This window comes from Festucalex cinctus, chromosome 1 (assembly GCF_051991245.1).
Source record: "Festucalex cinctus isolate MCC-2025b chromosome 1, RoL_Fcin_1.0, whole genome shotgun sequence".
In the NCBI taxonomy this organism is placed as follows: Eukaryota; Metazoa; Chordata; class Actinopteri; order Syngnathiformes; family Syngnathidae; genus Festucalex; species Festucalex cinctus.
The window spans coordinates 15,327,197-15,348,596 of NC_135411.1; the positions used below are offsets into that span (position 1 = coordinate 15,327,197).

Sequence of the window (21,400 nt, forward strand, 5' to 3'; positions counted from 1 at the left end):
GGGTTCTTCCTACTTGGCTGCTGTTGCATGTGATTGCAGCTCTATTGCACTGAGCTCATTCTCGTGGTGGGAGAAAGGGAAAAAAAAACAAAAAAAAAAAAAACAAAAAAAAAAAAAACACCTTTTCAATCTCCGCTGTCCTTTTGCACCTCTGACCAGGCAGGGAAGGATTTATTCAGCTGCTTTATGAGTGGGTCAAAGAAGACGTGGCAAATACCAGACGGCATTAGAAAACGCGCGCACACACACTGCTGGGGTTTGAGGATCATTTTATTGCTGGGCCACAGCAGACAAAATGTGGATAAAAGTCATCTTCATTGATGAATTATTTAAAATGTTGAACAATTTAATGCTTTTTTTGTTAACAGCGCACAAAAAAACAACCTTTGATAAAGGCTGGCTTGAGTGAGTTTGTTGCGAAAGAATTGCACAAAACCCTGACTATGAATGGTTTTGTGTGTATAATGCATTTGGACAAGAAACCACTTGACTTTTGTGGAAAAAGGGCTCTTAGGAATACTTTTAAGCAGGGCACACACATACCAACAATCAGGAGGAATGTTAGCATATCCCCCCACTTTCTGATCCAAGTCAGCCAAGGCCGGATGTGTCTAAAAGGTTATCCAGAGCGATTAGCCTGTGGCTCGGGATGTGCCAAGAATGATTCTATTTCTCTTATCCACTCGAAAATAGTCAGGCCTGACAATCGTAAATGTTAAACCTATTCAACATTTCAGAGCTAAATCCAAATCCTCTGTGTGGTCAACCGTGTCAACATTGCAATCCACGGACTCAGTGGTTGTTAACGGTTAGCCTAGCTCAGGGGTGGCGAGATCCGGTCCTCGAGGGCCGCAGTCCTGCTGGTTTTGGATATTTCCCTTCTTCAACACAGCTGATTTAGGATCAGCTCATCAGCAAGCTCTGCAGAAACCTGATAACGAGCCTGTTAATTGGAATCAGCTGCACTTCGAGTAGGGAAATCTACAAAACCTGCAGGACACCGGCCCTCGAGGACCGCAGTTTGCCACCCCTGGCCTAGCTTCTTCGATTACTGTTGATTGGTCTTCTTTTGTCATTTTTGAGGTCCTGTGGCATCGTGTAATTTCTGACAGGACAAGCTTGGAAGGAGTCTTATGATTTTTGGTGATGATATGATGATTATGTATGTGGTGTGTGTTATTTTGGTCATCTCAAGTTGTCAGGTTTACTTGTTTGCATTTATTAAACACAACAAAAAGGAGAGAAGACAGTTCAACGCTCGTGAGGAGAGGAACTGACTGATACAATTCACTAATGCACGACCTGAAAAAAAATCCCCTCCTCACCCTCTCTTTGTATTTGGTTTTCACTCCCCTAGTTACATAGGTGTTCCAATCCTAATAATGCAAATGCAAAACATAGTGTATTTGTTTGTCTATGTGTGTGTGCATGTGAGTGGAAGATTGCAAAGTACATGTGTGGTCAAATTTGCAATCATTTCCTAACAGAAAATAGGCCGCCTCAGCAGACTGGCTCTAACCACTCTGCTGCGTTAGATGTTCTGGTTCTTGAGCTTCTGGAGTCATCTTCTGTTAAGATAACATATAGCTAGGCTATGTGAATGTGAGTGTGGAACAGAGCAAAGCATTTTTCATTGCAAGCAGAAGCAATTCTTCGTTGCAGAAAATGTATTAGACAGATTTAGACTTAGACTTGACTTTATTGATCCCTTTGGGATGGCTCCCTCTGAGAAATTTATAATATATAAAATATATAATATAAAATTATATTATAACTTATATTTATAAATATTCCTACACAAGTATGCCACACATATTAAGAGCAGTAAGCACACACATATTGGTATTTTTTTTAGGGTCTCTCACATTTTAAAATTCACATGTGCGAACTCAGCTATCAGAGGACACTTTATAGTGTTTAAAAAAAAAAAAAAGACTAAAAAAAAATTAAGGTGTCTATTGCTCTTCTCTTTTTTTGAGGAAACATCTACGCAGGACACTATATGATTGGTTGTTGCAGAGTTGAGTAAGAAAAAGAGTGTCTCCACTTTACACAACAAGGAGGGAGGGAGCATGCCTAAAGCGTTATACTCAATATGCATTATTTTTAAAACTAAATAAATAAATAAATAAATAAATAATGGCAACAGCAGGTACTAGTCAGTCCCAAGGACAACATGAGTAGCCCACAGGTCTGTTCTACAAATAGTTTACCGGTGAGGGGACACTGTGACTTACTGAGAATGTTAATATTGTGTTCAATGGGAAAAAAATGTTTATAAATGTTTATAATCACCCAAATATGTTTATATGGTTATCATACTGTCTGAATGTAATATCGAACCGTGCCTAGAGCCAACCAAAGTAAAGGATTCACACTCGTAAATGTTGAACACATTTAACATTTACAAATGTTGACCCCGGATGTTTTCAGATCAGACCGCAGATGGGAAAAAACAAACAGTCTTAATACACCCCACACAACAGGACAAATCGCTCAGGATAATCATCCAGTGACATGTAGTAATCAGGCTTTTGCTGACTTTGAAATCAAGGAATGGAAAATGCTCAAATTTGACTCAATTAATGATACGTGTGTCCCTCTCAAACAAGATTTCTTTGTTTTAGTTAGTCTTTTTTAGTCTCTGTTCTGCAAAGTTCCAAGGAAGCTGAAATAAAGTTGAGCAAAGCTTTTTGCGCCGTTGTCATCACATCAGCCGTAATTACGGTCACTCCCTCTGATCCTGATGATCTCAATCGTCGGAATAAATCCGGATGGTTGCTTCTTGCCGTCGCTCACGGGCTCCCGAGGGAGATTTCGTCAGCGATATGGTTTTGAAGCCGAGTCGAGAGTTTAACTCGTCGACAGATGAGGTGTGTGGCGTGGCGGGCCGCGGCCGACCCGAGGCGGGGGTGCGCAGATGCCGTCAGAAACAGGCACTCGGGATGTAAATTCAGAAGGACAGGGTGAGACGGCGGGTCTCGGATCTATTTCCGAGCGACGTCATGACGAAAGGGTGGCAGATAGCGAGAATTGAGCTGAAGAGGACAGCGCTCGGTGCGTACAAGCTGAACTTTGCTGGTTACTATTTATGAATAGTTCATCCGCTGGCCTTTAAAAATACACACACCTCTGGGGGTGGCGAGCGCGGTGAAGTGTTGCCGCCGCCGCCGCTTGACAGAGCGGCAACATCCTGTGAGAGGGTAAGCGGGATGAAAGGCGGCGTGATGAGCATTGCCTGCTACCTGAGGCACAGCCACTTCAATGCGGTACAAGTGTTTGAACAAAGCAAGCCGGGCGCCCCGGATGGGGAATTAGGAGGCTTTTGGGTGACTCACACGCAGTCTGTGGGAGTTGCACTCATTTTAATAACTCAAACGGCTGTGGCAGCACGCTGCAAAGGGATGTCAATTCCTGCCTGTCTCGAATTAATCCAATCAGTTTTGGTGGGGAAAGAATTTGAATGCAATCTACAGAAACCACAAATGAACGGTTGTAGATAACCGCAATGTGTAGCAGTGGATATCGAAGGCTGGAATGACGCTTCAGGTTTAAGTGCCCAATTCAGATTGAATGCCTATAGCTGGCCGTCTATTTCCGTGTATAGTCCAAGTGATGCACAGCTGATACAGCTGCGTTTACACTGACGGAAAACATGACTCATCAACAACATCAAATTAAATACAATGCTGCATATTTTGTAGAGATCATTTTTCATCATTTTTACGGTATATAGGCAAGTCTGAATTTAGAGTTACGCACCTTCAAAGTGAGCTTTACTAATAGAGACACACGCGTGATGAACAACAAGAAATAGATAAAGCCTTTTTATTGTTACAGAATAAATAGCTCTAAAAAATGTTTCTCTGTAAGTGTTGATGCTTTGTGTGTTATTTGAAGGGTTAGAATTATGTACACCTATGCTAATTTATGTTATGCTGTCAATGGCATTTCACATTATGTTAGCAGTGCTACATTAGCATTAAGCTAGCAGAATTTAGATGAAATTATACCATTTGGTTGAAAATTTTATGTTTAATTCTCTTTTGTTTTGTGCTAGTTTTACAGTAAATATAACTGGGAGTGATAAACAGTGAGAAAGAAAGCTCATTCTGACTCTTTGGATTGGAGAACTGTTAGCGAGGGAGTGCGAACAGATGCTAAGGGATATTCACAAGTGTGTTTTAATGAGTTTAAATGTGTTGAAAGAGTGTGGGAGAGGGTAAAGTTATGAGAAAATAATGGGGCTTCCATCCAAATGGTTTGAAATTTTTAAGCTAATTTGGTGAAAATGTGCAAAATGCCCGTTTACATTCGGTTTTTATTTTTACAATATTGAGAGGAGACGTGCCATGAGATGTACGTCGTATGAAAACGTCTCTCTGCCACAAGACACTCAGCTAACCGTACGCTTCTTTTATTAATTCCAGAAATATTTCAATTTCTTTGTACACTCCCCCACCCACCAACACCACACCTGACTTTATTGTCCACTGCCTTTTTTTGTGAAAATACTATGTACATGTGAAGTAATATCCTGTCAAAATTGTTTATTCACAAAACTTTTTCCCTAGCCACAATTTGCATTTTTCATTTTTATTAATATTCTGAAAACTCCACCTCCTCCAAGAGTTAAAATGTTTTTGTCAATTTTAAGCCTTCTACTGGTGGCTGTCTGCACTTAATTAGCTTATTTATTGATTAGCACATTTCTGATGTAGCAAATTTAGACCAAATTTAATTGTCTATGTTTTTGGTGTAGTTTAAATTTCCAGCATGTTCTTTTTTTTTGTTTGTTTTTTGTTTGTTTTTTTGTGTTGTTTGGTTAGTCATGAATGTATGTACTTCACCTATCAGTGTATTGGGGCACATCCAATGGAATTGAATTGAATACCAATTTCAAGGTAAACTTTTTACGCTACCATGACATATCTCAATTGCCACTTAAGGAATTTTCTCATATCCTATCAATCCTTTCATCCAGATGAACATTTATGACGCTCACAATCTCCGTTCTCATACATCCCAGACGTACTGGGATGGGATTTTTCCACACCAAACTCACTCAAGTGTGCCTTTAAAGATTTGCTTGCTTTATACACTGCAAACCGGAAAATACTTTTGTTAAAATTTTGTTAAAGTCTCAAGCTCTGATTTTTTTTTTCCAGGATCTCTGTGTGAAAGAGTTTCAGTGTCAATTATTGTTAAAAACAAAACAAGACAGACAACTTCAAAATCCAACGTTATCCTGTCACGATCCAACTAGATGATAGAAAAAAAGAAATATGTCGTGTTATGTGGATAAAACATCCGCTATACTGAGGGGGGAAAAACATTTTTATGAGTTTTATGTCAAACTCCACCCGTCTCCTCTCACGCACCTTTGTGATATAATCTTGTAAGCGTCTGGGAGGTAGCAGTTGACGTTCTCCATCTGGAACGGGTCAGCGTCGCAGATCTTGTCGTCAGTCCGACCGTAGTTGGCCGTCTCGATCATGATGACGTCGCTGCCGGGGCAGCGGAGGTCGATGGCGTAGCCCTCGCACGAGAGCTCCCGCCGGACCAGGCCGAAGGGCAGGGCGGCTCGGCTGAACCCTGAGAGGAAACGCAAGGCAAAAATTATTTACAAGCTCGGCTACCGCGTGAACCTCAAACCACGTGGTTAAGAAAGAAAGACATCAAATAGAGCCTTTCATGGCCTACATCACAATGACGTCACGGTGTTTACTGGAGGCAAAAACAACTTGCGGCTGGAGGCAACAGAAGTGTAGCTAGAAGTAAATAACGCTGGTTGTCTGTAGAAAATGTCGTCTTGTTATGTTTTTGGTTGCCAGAACCGTAAAAGCACCAAGAAAAACTTGAAATTCTATCGCATCCCAGCCTCTGCCAGTCAGAGTAATCGCAGACAGCTGTGGTTAAACGCGATTAGGCGAAAGGACAGGACTGAGGCTATCATCAACAATGCTCGTGTTTGCAGCGCACACTTCATATCAGGCAAGATTTTTTATCAGATTCAGCCTGGACAATGATATGGGCTAGACTTAGTTGTGATTGAAGTTACTTAAATTAGTCATTATTTGTGGGATTCTTTTTACATGCACGGACTTACAAAAAGTCCGTGTTTACATGCTACATGCGCGAATGCTAACCGTTAGCTAACCAAACGTTAGCTGTATGTTTCAGTTTTGTTGAGGCGAAAGCCCCCACAATGGTTCTGATAACTTCTTGTCAAATTTTTGTCGGAGAGGTACATGCCTCGTATATCCTCGTCTTCTGTCCCTTGCGTTGACTTGGCAGCACTTGCGACCGCACGACACAAACGTCCTCGCTCAAGTTGTTATATTCTAAATTTTGAACACGTCCATTCAAGACGTAGTTAGTTGTAGACATGTAATGATTTATAGGCCTTCAGTTTATCTTGAGTATAAACGCTCAGTTTTTCTATAAGGTAGATTTAAATGTCCGGCCATTGCATGGTGGGTAGTCCTGTTAAATCGTCTATCGAGTGCGTAGGGGTCAGTAAATATTGTCCCATCAGTCAGAGTTAACTTTTTAAAGTAACATTCACGGTCGTGGAGAGTCAGTTTACTCAAATATTAACTCAAATGGCCGTTTTCAGAGTCCATTCCGACGTGAACTTTCTGTGAAAATATGCTGACCGGTGTTGGAACCCGCCACTGAGGTGTTTTTGCCTTGAGCTAATCCCCGCCCTTTAAATTGTGTCACATTGTTTACAAACTCTGAAGGGGTCTATAAATAGGCGCCAGCCGTCCAGTGCTAACCGCGACATTTCGGTCGCTGACGGCATAAAGGGAAGAACAAATTATTTGTTGGCTAAAAGATCAAAATCTAAGTCACTGGAGTCGAAGGGTAACCTCATAGAATGTTGAGTAAATAGAAGTGCAGTAAGACGGCATCCCTTAAGAGAGCATCGATTCCTATCCTTGGACTTCGAGAGTGTTTGTTTTGTTTGCTCTGCAAAGCAAGATGACGAGAAAAGACCAAAAATACATGAAGAACTGAGTGTAAAATATTTTTTTAACAGGATAGTCAGTTGAAAGTGGAGTTCACACACGACGAAAAATCCATACATGGAAAAAAAAAAAAAAAAAAAAAAGCGAGGATGTGAGTGTGGCCAAATAAGTGCACTAAGCGGGGGAGAAAATGAGCTTTTTCATTGCAAAAATGACCCTCCTTCCAGGACATTAGAGTGAAATAGGCTATTACGGAGTATTCTCTTGTCTGAATAATAAAACGCCATTTCACAAAGAGAGAGTGGGCTATAGAGGGAGAAGAAAAGACGTGAGGGAAAAAAAGGGAATAGCAAATCTATTATCTGGGGTTGGAATGATCCAAAGTTTTTAAAAAATGCAGCTGTCTGCAACTCTGTGAAGAAGAAGAAGAAAAAAAATACAATTAGGTAGAGTCTAAGTAGAACATGTAAATGTGTTCCATTTACGGAGTGCAAGCAGAGAGCTGCGTGAACTGTCAATAATCGCCGCTGTTTGCTGCAATCGCGGGCCCCCGAGGGGGTAGCCGGCGTCGGTATTTTCTCTCGCTCCTAATTAGCCCCTCCTTCACTCTGCTACCTTTCGCGCAGCCCCATTGGCCAACCCGAGCTTTGTCACGCGGCAGCACTTACCACCCCGGGTTCATTTTGCCCCCTCACTCTAATTACCCTCGCGCTTTTGACAGCCGCAGCCCGACGCAATTAGCGTTGCTTGAAACGCTCAAAGTTCCCAAGCGACTTCAAATTCCTCTGGAAAAGGCCAGACGCTAGCTAGTCCGCCCGTCACCATGACAAAAACTGCAACGGCGGAAAATAAAACGCTGCGGAGACGACGGCGAGGACCGCGCACGCTCGTCGTGGAAGGAGGCCAAATGTTTCTTGAAAATAACATGAAGGCAAGTAGATTCTACTTCGCTCCGCTTTTTATCACCTCATTAAGAAATGTCTCGCTTCATAGAGTTAGCTTCTGAGCCCGTTTGCTGACTGTGGCGCTAACCGAAACAGCAGCAACTACAGAGGCACGTACACGGTTTCCTAGTCGATAAATAATTCAATAGCTTTCATACCAATTAGATGAAATTGGAAAATTTCTTGTGGCACACCTGATCTCTCACAGCACCCTCATGTGCCGGAGCACATGTATGGGAGTCGCAGAGAATCCGTTCTCTTAACAGTCGGGTACACGAAAGAAATATGGTCAATAAGAGCTTTTTAGGATTTAGGATCGGTGCATACATCAGAAATATTTTTACTGTTTTTGGCTTATAATTGCGCCTTGAAATTAAAAATAAAATAAATTAATTAATTCATGAATTAATTAATTTATTTATTAATTAAAACATTATTTTAAATTCTAGGGGTGTCAGGTGATTGAAGTTTAAGATTAAGATTAAAAGCATAACTTCAGTAGTACTTCAGTAACTTACAATTTATCACTAAATGTACAATAAAATGTTTTTTTTCTAAGTTTTCACAATCTTAAGATAAAAGTGAAAAAATGTTAAACTAATAGAAATAGGGCTGCATTTTTCGTGATTGAATAATAAAATTACAAAAAAATTACGAAGATGTACTCCACTAAAAAAAACGCGTATGATTTTGATTTGTGTTGAAGTCATTTTTCTGCCACTAGATGTCATAATTGCATTTTTAACATGGTGACAGTGCAGTGCATTTTTCTTTACATATTAAAGGGATACTTCACTTATTTAGCCCATTATAGCAATAAAAAGTTAATATTTCGTCTCTAATTGATTTAATACTTTCATTATTTTTCATGTCCAATTACCTTTATTGAAACTTGCCGTCGACTGAAAATGACATCACAAGGGCTCAGGTAACCAATCACAGCTCAGCTGGTGAATGTCACGTGACCAAACCTAGAAAACAGGTGAGCTGTGATTGGTTACCTGAGCCCTTGTGATGTCATTTCCAGTCGACATCAAGTAGCAAAATGTGTTTTTAAAGGTACTAATTGGACGTGAAAAATAATGAAAGTATCAAATTAATTAGAGACAAAATATGAACTTTTTATTGCTATAATGGTCTAAATAAGTGAAGTATCCCTTTAAGAGCTGTCTAATCTTTAACATGAAGTAAATTGCAAAATACAACCTGGCCCCAGTCTCCACAAATATATGCATTATTATTACATTTATTACTGCTAAATTTTGACGTGGACGTGTCTGCTGCGCTGCGACGAGAATCCCCCAGTACAGGCTGTCAAAGTAATGGCCGGTTATTAATTGTGCGCTAAAAAAAATTTGTGGCGTTAAAGGAACTTTAAATGATCTCAAAATTAACACACTAATTTTAGCACCCCTAATACATGCATTATATTGTTATGCCAAATCTGTCAGTATGTGTTCAAAGTACAGGTCAACAAGAAAGTCATGAATGAAACCAAGATGAGGAAGAATCAATTTGTCCTTTAGATGGCGAGAAACCTCCTCCTAATTGATGTGGCGTAAGCCTCTGACCAGAATGATCCGCGTGGGTGTGGAGGGAGGGGGTCGGCGCGGCACCGAGCTAATCAATAGCCGGGCCTCCGTTTACGACAGCGATGCCATCTTGCCTTCGAGCTCTGATGGATGTGCTGAACGGCGAGTGGCCAGCTCGGGAACAAAAAAAAAAAAAAAAAAAAAGAGGTCACAATGGCAGATGACGTACGTTCCCCCGCGCGACGGATCCCCTTTCGAATTTTAATACCCTGTGAAATGCATTCCTTCCTTGGCTGCTGTGATAAACCCGTCACTCCCTCCGTGAGGAATGGCAGGCGCGCTGATCATTAGTCTTGGCGGTTAAGCCGCCGACTCCACTCTGTGTTTTATCAGCCGCCATCCCGCCCGGGTTCTGCGGACGCTGCGGGTAATTGTGGTTGTTATTGGGATAGATGGACTGACCCCGCAGCTCCCCACGTACTGTTCGGTTCTGCCGACGTCTCCTAATGAGGTGATAAACAGCGGAGCTAAGCAGAATCCACTCGCATTGACACGCATGTTATTTTAAAGAAGGAGCCATCGGCCAAATATGAGGGATTGATGATTTGTGGCACGCCTTTGCTTAGCGGTACATTGGACTTTCACATAAGTCTGGAATTTAAAATTGAATAGAATGACAATGGCAAATAGCAAAGTCGCTACTGACATTGTCTCCATATAACGTGAGACAAGTCATCATCTTTACTAGGGGTGTGAATTGCCTAGTACCTGACGATTCGATTCGTATCACGATTCACAGGTCACGATTCGATTCGATACCGATTAATCCCGATACGAATTTATAAGTCGATTGTTGCGATTTTTTTTCATTCAAATTTAGAAAATACTAATCAGTAAGCTTGTAGAGTGTAAGATTTATATGAAAATGTATTATTTATTTATCTGAAATTTCAGTCTTATAGAGGTTGTAATCTGTTTCATGTTTGAACAGCATTAAAATAAAATATTAAGGCTTAATGTTCCGTTCATATAACATTCTTCCATGCTCAAGGTGTGAATCCTAAAAATAATAATAATAAATAAATAAATAAATAAAATAAAATCGATTCTACCGAATCGATTTTTTTTTAACACCCCTAATCTTTACTACTGCCTTTGACTAGATGGTAGAAGTTACACTTAAGCTTTGTATCCATCCACCTGTTGCCTTTCAAACAACAGAATAATACTTTTAAGTAACTAAACTGAGACAAGACAATCATTATTTCGGTATTTTTAGTACATTTTTGTTTGGTCATGTGGCATGAGCTTTTTGATAAAATAAGTAGAGCTGTCCAAATTAATCGATTAGTCGACAAGTAATCGATTACCAAATTAATCAACAACTATTTTAATAATCGAGTAATCGTTTAGAGCCGTTTTTAAATTTAAAATTGTCCAAATCCTTTGATTTAAGCATACCAACAGTAATTGTTTACCGATTTCTGTAGTCCTTCACGAAGGAAGATTATCTTCTGTGTTTAAGCAAAATGAGATTTTGCAAACATCTTTTTTTTTTTACAGTACTTTGGAAAACAATGACCAAATGGGTAATATAGTACAACATCAACACCACCCCCCCCCTTTTTTTTTTTTAAATAATCACTATACGAATACGAAGTATGAAATAAACACCAATTACTGGTTAATAAGCAGTAATTTCTTTTTTAATACATTTTAATGCAAAATTAAAATGAAAACGACTAATCAATTGAATAAATCAACAGATTAATCAATTGACCAAAAATATTTGATAGTGACAGCACTAAAAATAAGTTACAGTATGTGCCTTGGCTCAGTAAAGGTTGGACAACACTGTCCTAATTAGTCGCTCGGGTGCGTCCATTTGAACAAATAAACGCGCTCCATTTCCTAACTGTAATTATCGCACACTATTGTTCACCAATGGACATTCAATAGTTAACTGCTGAGACAGTTTACTACCCAAAACAGCAGCACTGGAACAATCTGTGGTGCAGAACTTACTGTACATGACTTTCCTATGAAGTAAAATAGATAATTGTGGGAATGCTGAAAGCATCCCACATAAGTTATTCGTATTTTTATTCTCCTCACTTTTTTGCCGAGAAACAACTCCCCACATAAGAATTCAGATTGACACCGTTCAAATTTCAACTTGCTTAAAAAATTAACGCCTTCCGGGGTATATATCATCTGTTTCCACATTACTTGCAGTACTCGCACAATTTAACGTTTAATATCAACTTTTCCCCATTCATTTTCAATGGGACTGACATTGAACTTTTTCTAAGTCCCACTTTCCACGCCCACTTCCATACATACAACTGATCATCATTACCAACTCTCTCATACTGCTCAGTGAAGCACTTGGTTAAGTGCGTTGTCCAGTAACCAGGAGGTCCCGGGTTCGAATCCCACCTCCGACTGTACATTGCAAATATATCCGTGGCAATTATGCTTAATGATATGAATGTTTACCAACGGACTATCAGGAAATGCATTACAATTTCACTAAAATGATTAAATGCATGTTGGCTTTCATCAGATGGCTATTTTTAAAATACAAACGCCATTAACCATGAATTTGAACAAGGCACGTTAGCTCAGTCCTTAGAGCAATTTCCTCTTTCATGGAGAAACTGGGATCAAACCCTGCTTGGACCACATTTTAGTACTTTCGATGGTTTGATACCAACAGACTATCTGATCAGAAAATGGATAATTTCACTGAAATGATTAAATGCATGTTGCTGTTTCAGACGACACTTTTCAAAATAAATACGGCACATGAGCCATGAATCTGAACAAGGCAAGTTATCTCAGTCCTTAGAGGAAATTTTTCCCCCACAGATGACCTGGATCAAACCCTACCTGGACCTGTAGCACATTTTAGTACATTTGGTGGTTCGATACCAACTGACTATCGTATCAGGAAATGGATTATAATTTCTCTGAAACGATTAAATCCCACTTTAGACAGATTGCAGTTCTTCAGAACTCCAGTTAAAACTTTCTAATTTTCACATAATTTATCTTTCAATTTACTTCATAAGCATTCAGCTATTAGCATTCAGCTTTCAGCATTCAGCTTTCAGCATTCCCACACAATTTCCCCAGAAATTGCACTTACTCTAGTTCTACATGAAGTAGAGACTTGAGATTGTGGCTTAAACCAGCAAAACTTGACCGGTGATTGCTCGTCAATGTTGGGTTATGTCCATATTTATGTTACGCGATGTTCTGTTCAGTCTGCCTGGCTTCTTGCCATATTTTGATAATAATTAGTTATTGGTCACTAGTTGCAGAAAAGTGGAAATAAGTGAGAAAAGGTGAGAGTTGTTCTTTTCACCCCATTTGGGTGGTTGGTTTATTAGTTGGTACTAGGTTAGCTGGGTATGAAGATTCCTGAAAATATGACTTTGGTAGACGTTTTCCACATTTTCAGTCATTCCTGTTGTGGAAGTAATGTTTAACTCGAGTTCTCACAGCTTCCCGGTCGTCTGCGTTCCAGTTGACCGAGACTTTAAAAAGGTGGGCAAGATGATGCGCGCAAAATTCCGGCATCCCAGTGATGTATGAACATCTTCTCATTTAGTGTTTTGATGGGCTACTCAAGTTTGGATGACGACAGGTGACAAAAGGTCACAAGCTGTGAGGGGAAATGTTATCAAGATGACTGTAAAGGGAAAAACATCCATCCATAATCCCTTTGTGTAGGCGGAAAAATAAAAATAAAAGTCTTTGGACGATCTTTATCTGTAGCCCAGATTAACATGAATTTATACAATCGGTGAGGGAATTGAATACTGCGTTTTGTGTAATCGCTATGGCAACCACTTTGCCTTGGCTATAATTGGCTGTGATCCCTATTTGTGGCCCTGTTGACATGAAGCCTTATCATGCATTCTGGTCAGTGAGTGACTGTGGGCAAAGTAGCTTTTCAGAATCCTCCCTCTGACCTGCCTGCTAAGCCTTCTATTGAGCTCGGCAGAGCCAAGCCAGGCCCGGGAACGCTCCTCTCTACGTTGCATTCAGGGATTTCTTTTTCCCCCCCTTACGTCTTCAGTTGACAGACTATAATTCACTGCTGAAAATCCCCCCTCCTAATACATATTTTGTTTTCGATCAACACCCTTGAAATTGGAAGTAGCTCGGGTAGCTCAGATGGGCGCATCTCAAAACATCCCGTGTGCACCGTGGGGCGTTTAAAACCCCCGCAGGTGAAATGAAAAGATAATGAATGTCGAAATATTGCCATTTGGCCAGCGCAGCCGCCGGACCGTGCGTATCCATCTCCAAGTTCATCTCGGGTGGAGTCATGGCGGACCTTTTAAGCCTAACCGCCTAAGGATATACAAGGAAGAGTGGAATGTTTAAAAAAAAAAAAAAAAAAGTGGTACAGTTTTTCGATGTTAGACAGAGCGGTGAGGACTGACACAGACGGAGCGTAGAAGCATTGCTTGACGCTTGTCATCCCCCATTAAGCTTCCTTTGATTGGCCTTTGTGGTCTTGGAAACGGCAAACAGCTGCATGCAAATGGGCCCCGTTTCCCCCCGCGTCTGGCCCCCATTGTTCCTTTGACGGGGACACTCTTTTTGTGGGCATAAAGGAGGGTGTAGCCTTTAGTCAAATAAGAGCGCCCCCGCCGCGGCCACAGCGGGGGCACTTGAAGATTGTTTGTCTTTTTATGTTGTTTGCTTCAAAATAATACTGGGAGCCCAAGAGGAGATCTGAGAGTCAAGCTTGGCCTCCAACGGCCCGGGAATGCCTCTATAATCCCATATCCGGAGCGGTCAGGGGAGTACATTTTATTATTTTTTTTTCTTTTGGAATGGAGATTTCCGACGGGAATGAGAAAAGTAGGACAAACATGATTGAATTCTTGATAGTAGGGGAATAAAGTAGCAGCAACTCAAATATGTGGCGGTACTTTGACGCACTAACACAATCCATTTCCGTGACATCGGTCAAAATTTTTAGACATAAGTTCACTGTCAAACCAAGAAAACAATGAGAAAAGGAATAATGTAATGTAAAATATAAAAACATCTTTTGTTTACAAGTGGCAGGCAATATGGCAGCTAGCTAGTCGGTGGCTAACAGGAGAAGCTAACGCATCAGTAAGTGGCCGGTGACAAACTTGTTTTCATAAAAGGGCGACACCACAATGTAAAATTGCTGAAGCCTAGATTCCACTAAGAGGTGAACATTTCGTACACTTGCAAATGTTGATTTCATTTCAGGGTTCATTCAAGTTCGTAAACATTCGCTAAATATTTGCCAAGTGTTTTAATGGTCTGTCTTGTCGAGGAAAGGAAGGAAAGTTATTACAGGAGACAAGAAAGACCAATAAGACTGCAAACATTTAGCGAACAAACCCTGAATAACCATGACGGGAGCGCGCATTCACTACCTTCGCCAATGTTTGCAAATGTTCACCCCTCAGTGGGATACGGCCATAAGGTATAAACGGTAACACCAAAAACATGATTTGCTACATACCTTGGTTTTAAATTTAGGTTTGGTCACATTGGGTGCAAACAAACTGCAAAGCTGCTTGTTTTATTTGAACAGCAACATATCCATGAAACATCAGCTTGAATCTTTCCTTTACAGCAAAGTGCAACATCAATAATTTTCTTCTAAGGAAACGAACGATGCAGACAAGTTCAACAGTGCCTGTATAACCACTGAATTATTACTGCACAAGTTTTGTTTTGTTTTTAGCTAGCTAGTTGCTAGCTAGTTTTTAACTCATTCACTCCCAGCCATTTTCACTGAAGCAACCCCCTTTGCTCCCGGCTGTTTTACTGCATTTTGACTGATTTTGCAATGCCCACAGAATATTGTGTTCTATTGCTATAAAAACTACCAAAAGAAAGATTAGAGTCTCTTCTTTCATCAGGAAGAAAAAAAAAGTATCATTCTATCTGCTTCTGTCTTCTATCTGCTCAGAATTGTGGGGAAACAGCTTGTTTTAATCATGGCCCCAGTTGATCTCTTATACTCTGCTGCCACCTGCTGGCCATTTTTGTACTTACTACCTTTTTTTTTTCACCCGTTCTCTGCAGTTGAGAGGCTGCATCAAAACCTTCTGTATGCGCTAGCACTAAAAAACAAAAACAAAAACAGAAAAGCGTATAAATATGTCTTTGGGACACTTAATACATTTAAAATAGAATGCATTTATACGTTTTTGGAAGCACATGAGTTTTAATATTGCTAGCCATGACAGCCATGACACAGATTTAATACTGTCTTGTGCTTACTGTCTTTCATATGGCAGCTATGGCAGCTAATTGCTAAGCTGATGTAAATGTAAAGTAATGTAAAGTAAATCAAAGTCCTTCATTCAGAAAAAAAAGTTTGCCGCAACCCTATGAAAGCAACAAAAGCAGGAAGAAAACCAGTAAGAGTGCTAACCACTTATCAGAAGCAACAAAGTATACAAACACTCCAAAACACAACCACGTGCGTCACATTCACAGAGCCCATGATGGCTTGGCGCATCTCTGTGTTGACCGCACACATTTGCCATTGTTAAATACAGAGCAGGTTCGAGCATACTGGAGAGAAAAAAAAAAAAAAAAAAGTCTTCCTTACACACAGGATAATCACCCAGGATAATAAAAAGATATCCTTTGCGACATGCTCACCAAATTTGGCCCGATTGTAGTGGAAGTCTCACACCTCACAATCCACACACCGTGCAATAGCCTCATGTCCAAACAACCCATATTTGCGAGAAGTCTACCGGCAGTGCCACGCATGACCGGCTGCCACATGTGAATGACGCCCAGTGGCAGGGTGTGAGATGAGCGAGGAGATTTGGGACAAAAAAAAACAACAACACCTGCTTTTCAAATACCAACAACACAATATCTCGCATTTATTTCATTTCAAGCGTTGACATGCGGCCAAACACTCGCAGAGTAGTGGTAGACATTTTGCTAGCGTTTCCCGTGACACTTAAATCCGTCCGCTTCGGGCCTGTCTTGTTGGGAATTGTTTCTAAAGACGGTGTCAGACAAGACCACAATAGCCGCAGCCGCGCCCGCCCTTTCCCAGACGACTGCTATCAGACACTCGAGATTGCGATAGGAGGATTCCAAAATAGAAAGCTGCTATTTACAAATCCATCCAGTCCATTTGGGGTTCGATGCGGCGCTGTCTTCTGTGATGTTTACATCGTGACGTTACCTAATTCTAATGCTGTGGAGAAAACGGCCTATCGTTGAAAGGGAACGGATTCGTCAATTTCAAACCGAGCTCTTAACTCAGATTCCATGTATTATTCATTCTTTCCATTATCAATTCATTGACCATTGAAAATCATAAAACTGAACAGTGACTGATTATTTCATAAAAATGAAGAGAAAAATAGTTCAATTTTAGGCTGAGATAAAAATGTCAAAATGGCACCAATCGCTTCATCACAATAATATGTGATGAACCTACTGTATATGTGTCGGTTGGTGGGCGTGGCCCCAGGAAGTTACTACATACATAGGGCCTCTGGATTATAGAAAAAATAATAATCCCAATTATTTTTAGCAATAATTAAAATCACGATTATTCAAAATGTTTTGAACTTTTTTTTGGTACAAAACAAGAAAATGTTAAAGCATTTAAAAATAATAATAATATAATAATAATAATAAACACTGTAAATATGTAAGTTCCTTTTAGACCAAACAGAATTTAGAATAATATATATTTATAATAATATATATTTATTTATTTATTTATGTTGGCAAAAACTTGAAGTTGGAGTGCAGCATGTGCAGTGTAGTAGGACAATCAAAACAAAAAAATGTTAGAAAAATAAATACAAAATATTAAGACAAATATTCTTTGAAAGATAATTATGCAAGTTCCTTTTGAATGAAACACAATTTATTAAATTGGCTGTATAATTTAAAAAAGGTGCAAATGTATTTAAACAATTCAAAAATTTGTATTAATAATCTTTTTTACGATTATACTGTTTTTTTGTAATTGTGGAGTGTAGTAATTGAAATTGTAACGCAGCAATGCATATCCTTGTCAGAACGCTTCATATGCATTTGGCCTTGACATAACACGGCTAATGCATCATTTGATGGATTGTCATCATGGTCTGGACTGACTGTGGCCGCTAACAAGCTAGAAATCCAAGTTCCAGGTCACGTAAACATGACCATTAGATATTCAAATCAAACTCAGTCAGTCCTAGAGCCCGTTTTTCAATTTTATACTTTTGATCTGAGCCTAAAATTACATTTTTAAAAATAGTCATTTATATCAATAATAATAATCTGCCAACTGAAAATGGAAAGTGAATGATACACAGATTCCTCAGGTGGGCCCATTTTGAGTATGTACACCTGGAAGTGATACTTTTTTTTTTTTTTTCTTGATTTTTCACATCCACTCTTCACTTGATGATGGCTCATGAGATTTAAGACTTTTTTTTTTTGGGACATGATAACAGCAACTGCAGTCACGATAAGGCGTCTGTTTAGCTGCAGTCGGATTTGAAGGAGGGCGGCGTGTTTTGTGTTTGGAAGCCATCGTGGTTGTTGAGGCAGAAAATAAGCGTTAAAGCGGCCGAAGCAGCTGCGCGATTTGAGCCTCGTTGCTTCTGTTACCAGCGAGCAATTTATGCTGAAAGTCCGGTTTGACAATGACTCAGGCAAAAATAAATAAATAAATGATGCCAAAATGTGTTTTTAATACCGCGAGATGGGATATTACAACACAACTCTACAATGACACCCATTTTATGGTTTTGAGCATGAACTCAGGCCAAGCAATAACACCATGAATCATGATCATAAAAGATTTGATTCCGGGTTCGGAAAAGACGCCTGCTGAAGTAAGAACTTTATGATTATTTATTTGAGTGATGCCGTTTTTCCAGCCACTTCCAAACTGACGCAAGGGGACACTGCACATTTTCCATAATATCATGTTTGTTTTGCTCAAAACATGCTCAGATACTGTGACGTATGGCGTATATAAAACACACCATCAACACCAACAAGTCACTAATCAAATTCTGTCAACCCCCAAATTTTCTTTCCGATAATATGCTCTATGCAGCCCCACTAGTCTAAGCACTATGTTCTGATTAATATTGAGTTGGAGGAATATGAATTTCCATCCATCCATTTTCTTAACCGTTTACTCCTCACAAGGGTATAGGGGTGCTGGAGCCTATCCCAGCTGGCTTCGGGCAGTAGGCGGGGTACACCCTGAACTGGTTCCCAGCCAATCGCAGGGCACACAGAGACGAACAACCATCCACATTCACAAGCACACCGAGGGACAATTCAGAGCGCCCAATTAACCTGCCATGCATGTCTTTGGAATGTGGGAGGAGACCAGAGTACATGTAAATAAATAAGTAAATAAATGAAATCTGCCCTCAAATAAATAAATAAATCACGTTCCACTTTATTGTTCAAAAGTATGTGTAACATTTTCTTACGATGCATGTTTATTCTATTTATTGAATGTTACTTTTTAATCTGATCTATGCTGCTGTAACCACCTGAATTTCCCTCTCGAGAGGTATTTAAAGTCGCTGCAAAGTGAAAATAAAGATGTATTTTAAATTTGACACATTAGCGAGAAGTGCGTTGTTAACACAAATTTGGAGATTAGAAATGTTTCCAAAAATGACGTGGAAAATCACGCCATTGTCTCCGTTGGAAAACACTGTGGGCGTGCCCACTCAATGAGTGAAACCGTGCCCTGCTACGTAATGGATGCTTCTTCATCCAGCAACTTGAAAATATCCCACTGGGCATTACGTGCCGCAACCAGAGGCATTAGAAGACGTTTTTGTGTTAGCCTTGGTTGCTCTGAGTCCCACTCTGCCACACTGTCATATGGTGTTCCACAGGGTTCAATTTTGGGGCCACTGCTGTTAATATGAGACATGGCATTGTTTTAGTCTTTGATTGCTCTTGTCTTTATCTTATTAATTGTGGGAATGCTGAAGCATTCCCATATATGTTATTGTGATTTTTATTCTCCACACGTTTTTGCCGCCTAACAACTCCCACTTAATACTTCCAATTTACATTGTTTAAATTTCAACTAGCTTCAAAAATTGACGCCTCCTGGGGTATATATCGTCCGATCAGTGGCCTGGTTTTAGACATATCTCCTCTCACCCCTCCCAAAAAAAATCTGAAAACTGAAATGATGGAAAACTTTTTAATGCTATATCTCCACAATAGAGCACAACATAGTATATATCTTTGCACATGCTTTCAGCAATTATCCCCGAATGTGTATAATGTATTTTTAGCAAATCTATGATTTCACTTCACAGGGTCTTCTTGTCATCTTCTCTTAATTAAGCGCAGTTGAACCTCTTGTGGTTGTGCAATACAGTATATTTCCCGGAAAAATACGTCTCTAGAGTCACAGACGATGTCAGAGTTCAATCACTTCCACTGGGAAGATGATTTCAAAATCCCCTCAAACAGCTTTTCTTGAGACACGTTGTTCGTTGTTAATTTGGTTAAGGAAGTGTTTGTACTTTTGGCAGTAAAAATAGCAGAACAGCAGCCAACACACAAACAATACCAGAATGCTTAAAAAAATGATAGCGACACAGTAGGGGTTCATATTCATGTTTTTTTTTCTTTGTTTTTTTTTGTGTTTTTGTTTTTTTAATAGCTTAGAGCATTCGTGGTCAAGAGAGATAGGAAATTCCCACATGGAACAAATTAGCTAAGGGACAGGAAGTGTAACTGTCTCGTGCCTAGCCACATGTCGGCGCCGTAAATAAATACAGTTCGCAGCCTTTAAAGGCATTTAAACAAACAAACCTCTCCCGGCGTCTTTAGATTGAGCCAAAGCAATAACAAATGCCGTTGTTTGTGGTTTTATAGCATAATAATTCACACTGTTCCTTGTCTGCATCATCGATTGCTCCTATTGATGTTGCACTTTCCGAAAACATTTAAGACGTTATTTATTTTCAGTTGATCCTAAGCATTATTTTTCCTCTTTTGGGAATCTTTTGGAGAAGTTACTGCTAGCAATTTTTTTTTTATGTTTCATGTTTTGCATTTTATTCCCTTACTGTATAGCCCATATGATTCGAACGGTGATTTCTGGTGGACCTACACCCACACACAATCAACATGGTGGATTACTTTGGAGACGAAACTGCAGATGAAGACTATACAGGCGGTTCACAGCGGAGCCGACATTTGCTGTTTCGAGGTTACGAACAAGTTTGCGTAAGAATATGTTGGCACGAAGCCCAAAAAGGCACACTCAGCACCTCTTTTTATTTTGTTTGATTGTATTATATTTATGGCCTAAAATTGCTTATGATATGCTGTAATTATGACTTTACTAGTGCTTTAGTTATAGACCACGGCGCATTCCGACTCAGACATCGCCGCCGCAGCAATTTACGAATGGAACTTTGTTGTAAAACCGAGGAGAGTCTATGATAATTACTTTACTCTATAATCAAAGTTGTTGATTGGGTGGATGAGCCATGACCCAGTGGGTGGAAACATCAAGTTAAGATCAGGAGGAAAGTGCCATTACCACACACCAAGCCATGCGGGCTGAACAAGACTGAACTTGACAATAGTCAGGGTTCTATCCAAATGTTTAGAAAATTTTCAACAAATGTTATGAAAATGCGCAAAAAGAACATGCGACTTACGCCCGTTTCCATCTGTTCTTCTTTTGCGAATATTGAGAGGGGACGACGTAGTAGGTGGCGGTATACACCATAGAGATGTGGTCCACCAGTAATTTAAAAGAAGAACATGAAGCGACTGCGCCGTGCGATGACGTCGTATCAGTCTGCTTTTGTAATTCTTGATAAACTGTAGCGTTTGTTTTGCTGTTTTCCATATAAAATTGCATTAATATTCGCTTCTTTAATTAATTCCAAAAAGACTTCTG

At 39.8% G+C, this 21,400-nt stretch overlaps 1 protein-coding gene across 9 annotated transcripts in view; it reads right to left on the reverse strand.

Annotated features, from left to right (window-relative positions):
* The window catches only part of adgrl2b.1 (adhesion G protein-coupled receptor L2b, tandem duplicate 1), a 180,868-nt gene that overhangs the window by 94,879 nt on the left and 64,589 nt on the right, over window positions 1-21,400 (reverse strand). For all 9 annotated transcript variants that reach the window (XM_077518953.1, XM_077518999.1, XM_077518962.1 and 6 more), the window contains exon 3: window positions 5,382-5,595. In XM_077518953.1, coding sequence (XP_077375079.1) covers window positions 5,382-5,595 — 214 coding nt within the window. The remainder of the gene's footprint in view (window positions 1-5,381; window positions 5,596-21,400) is intronic.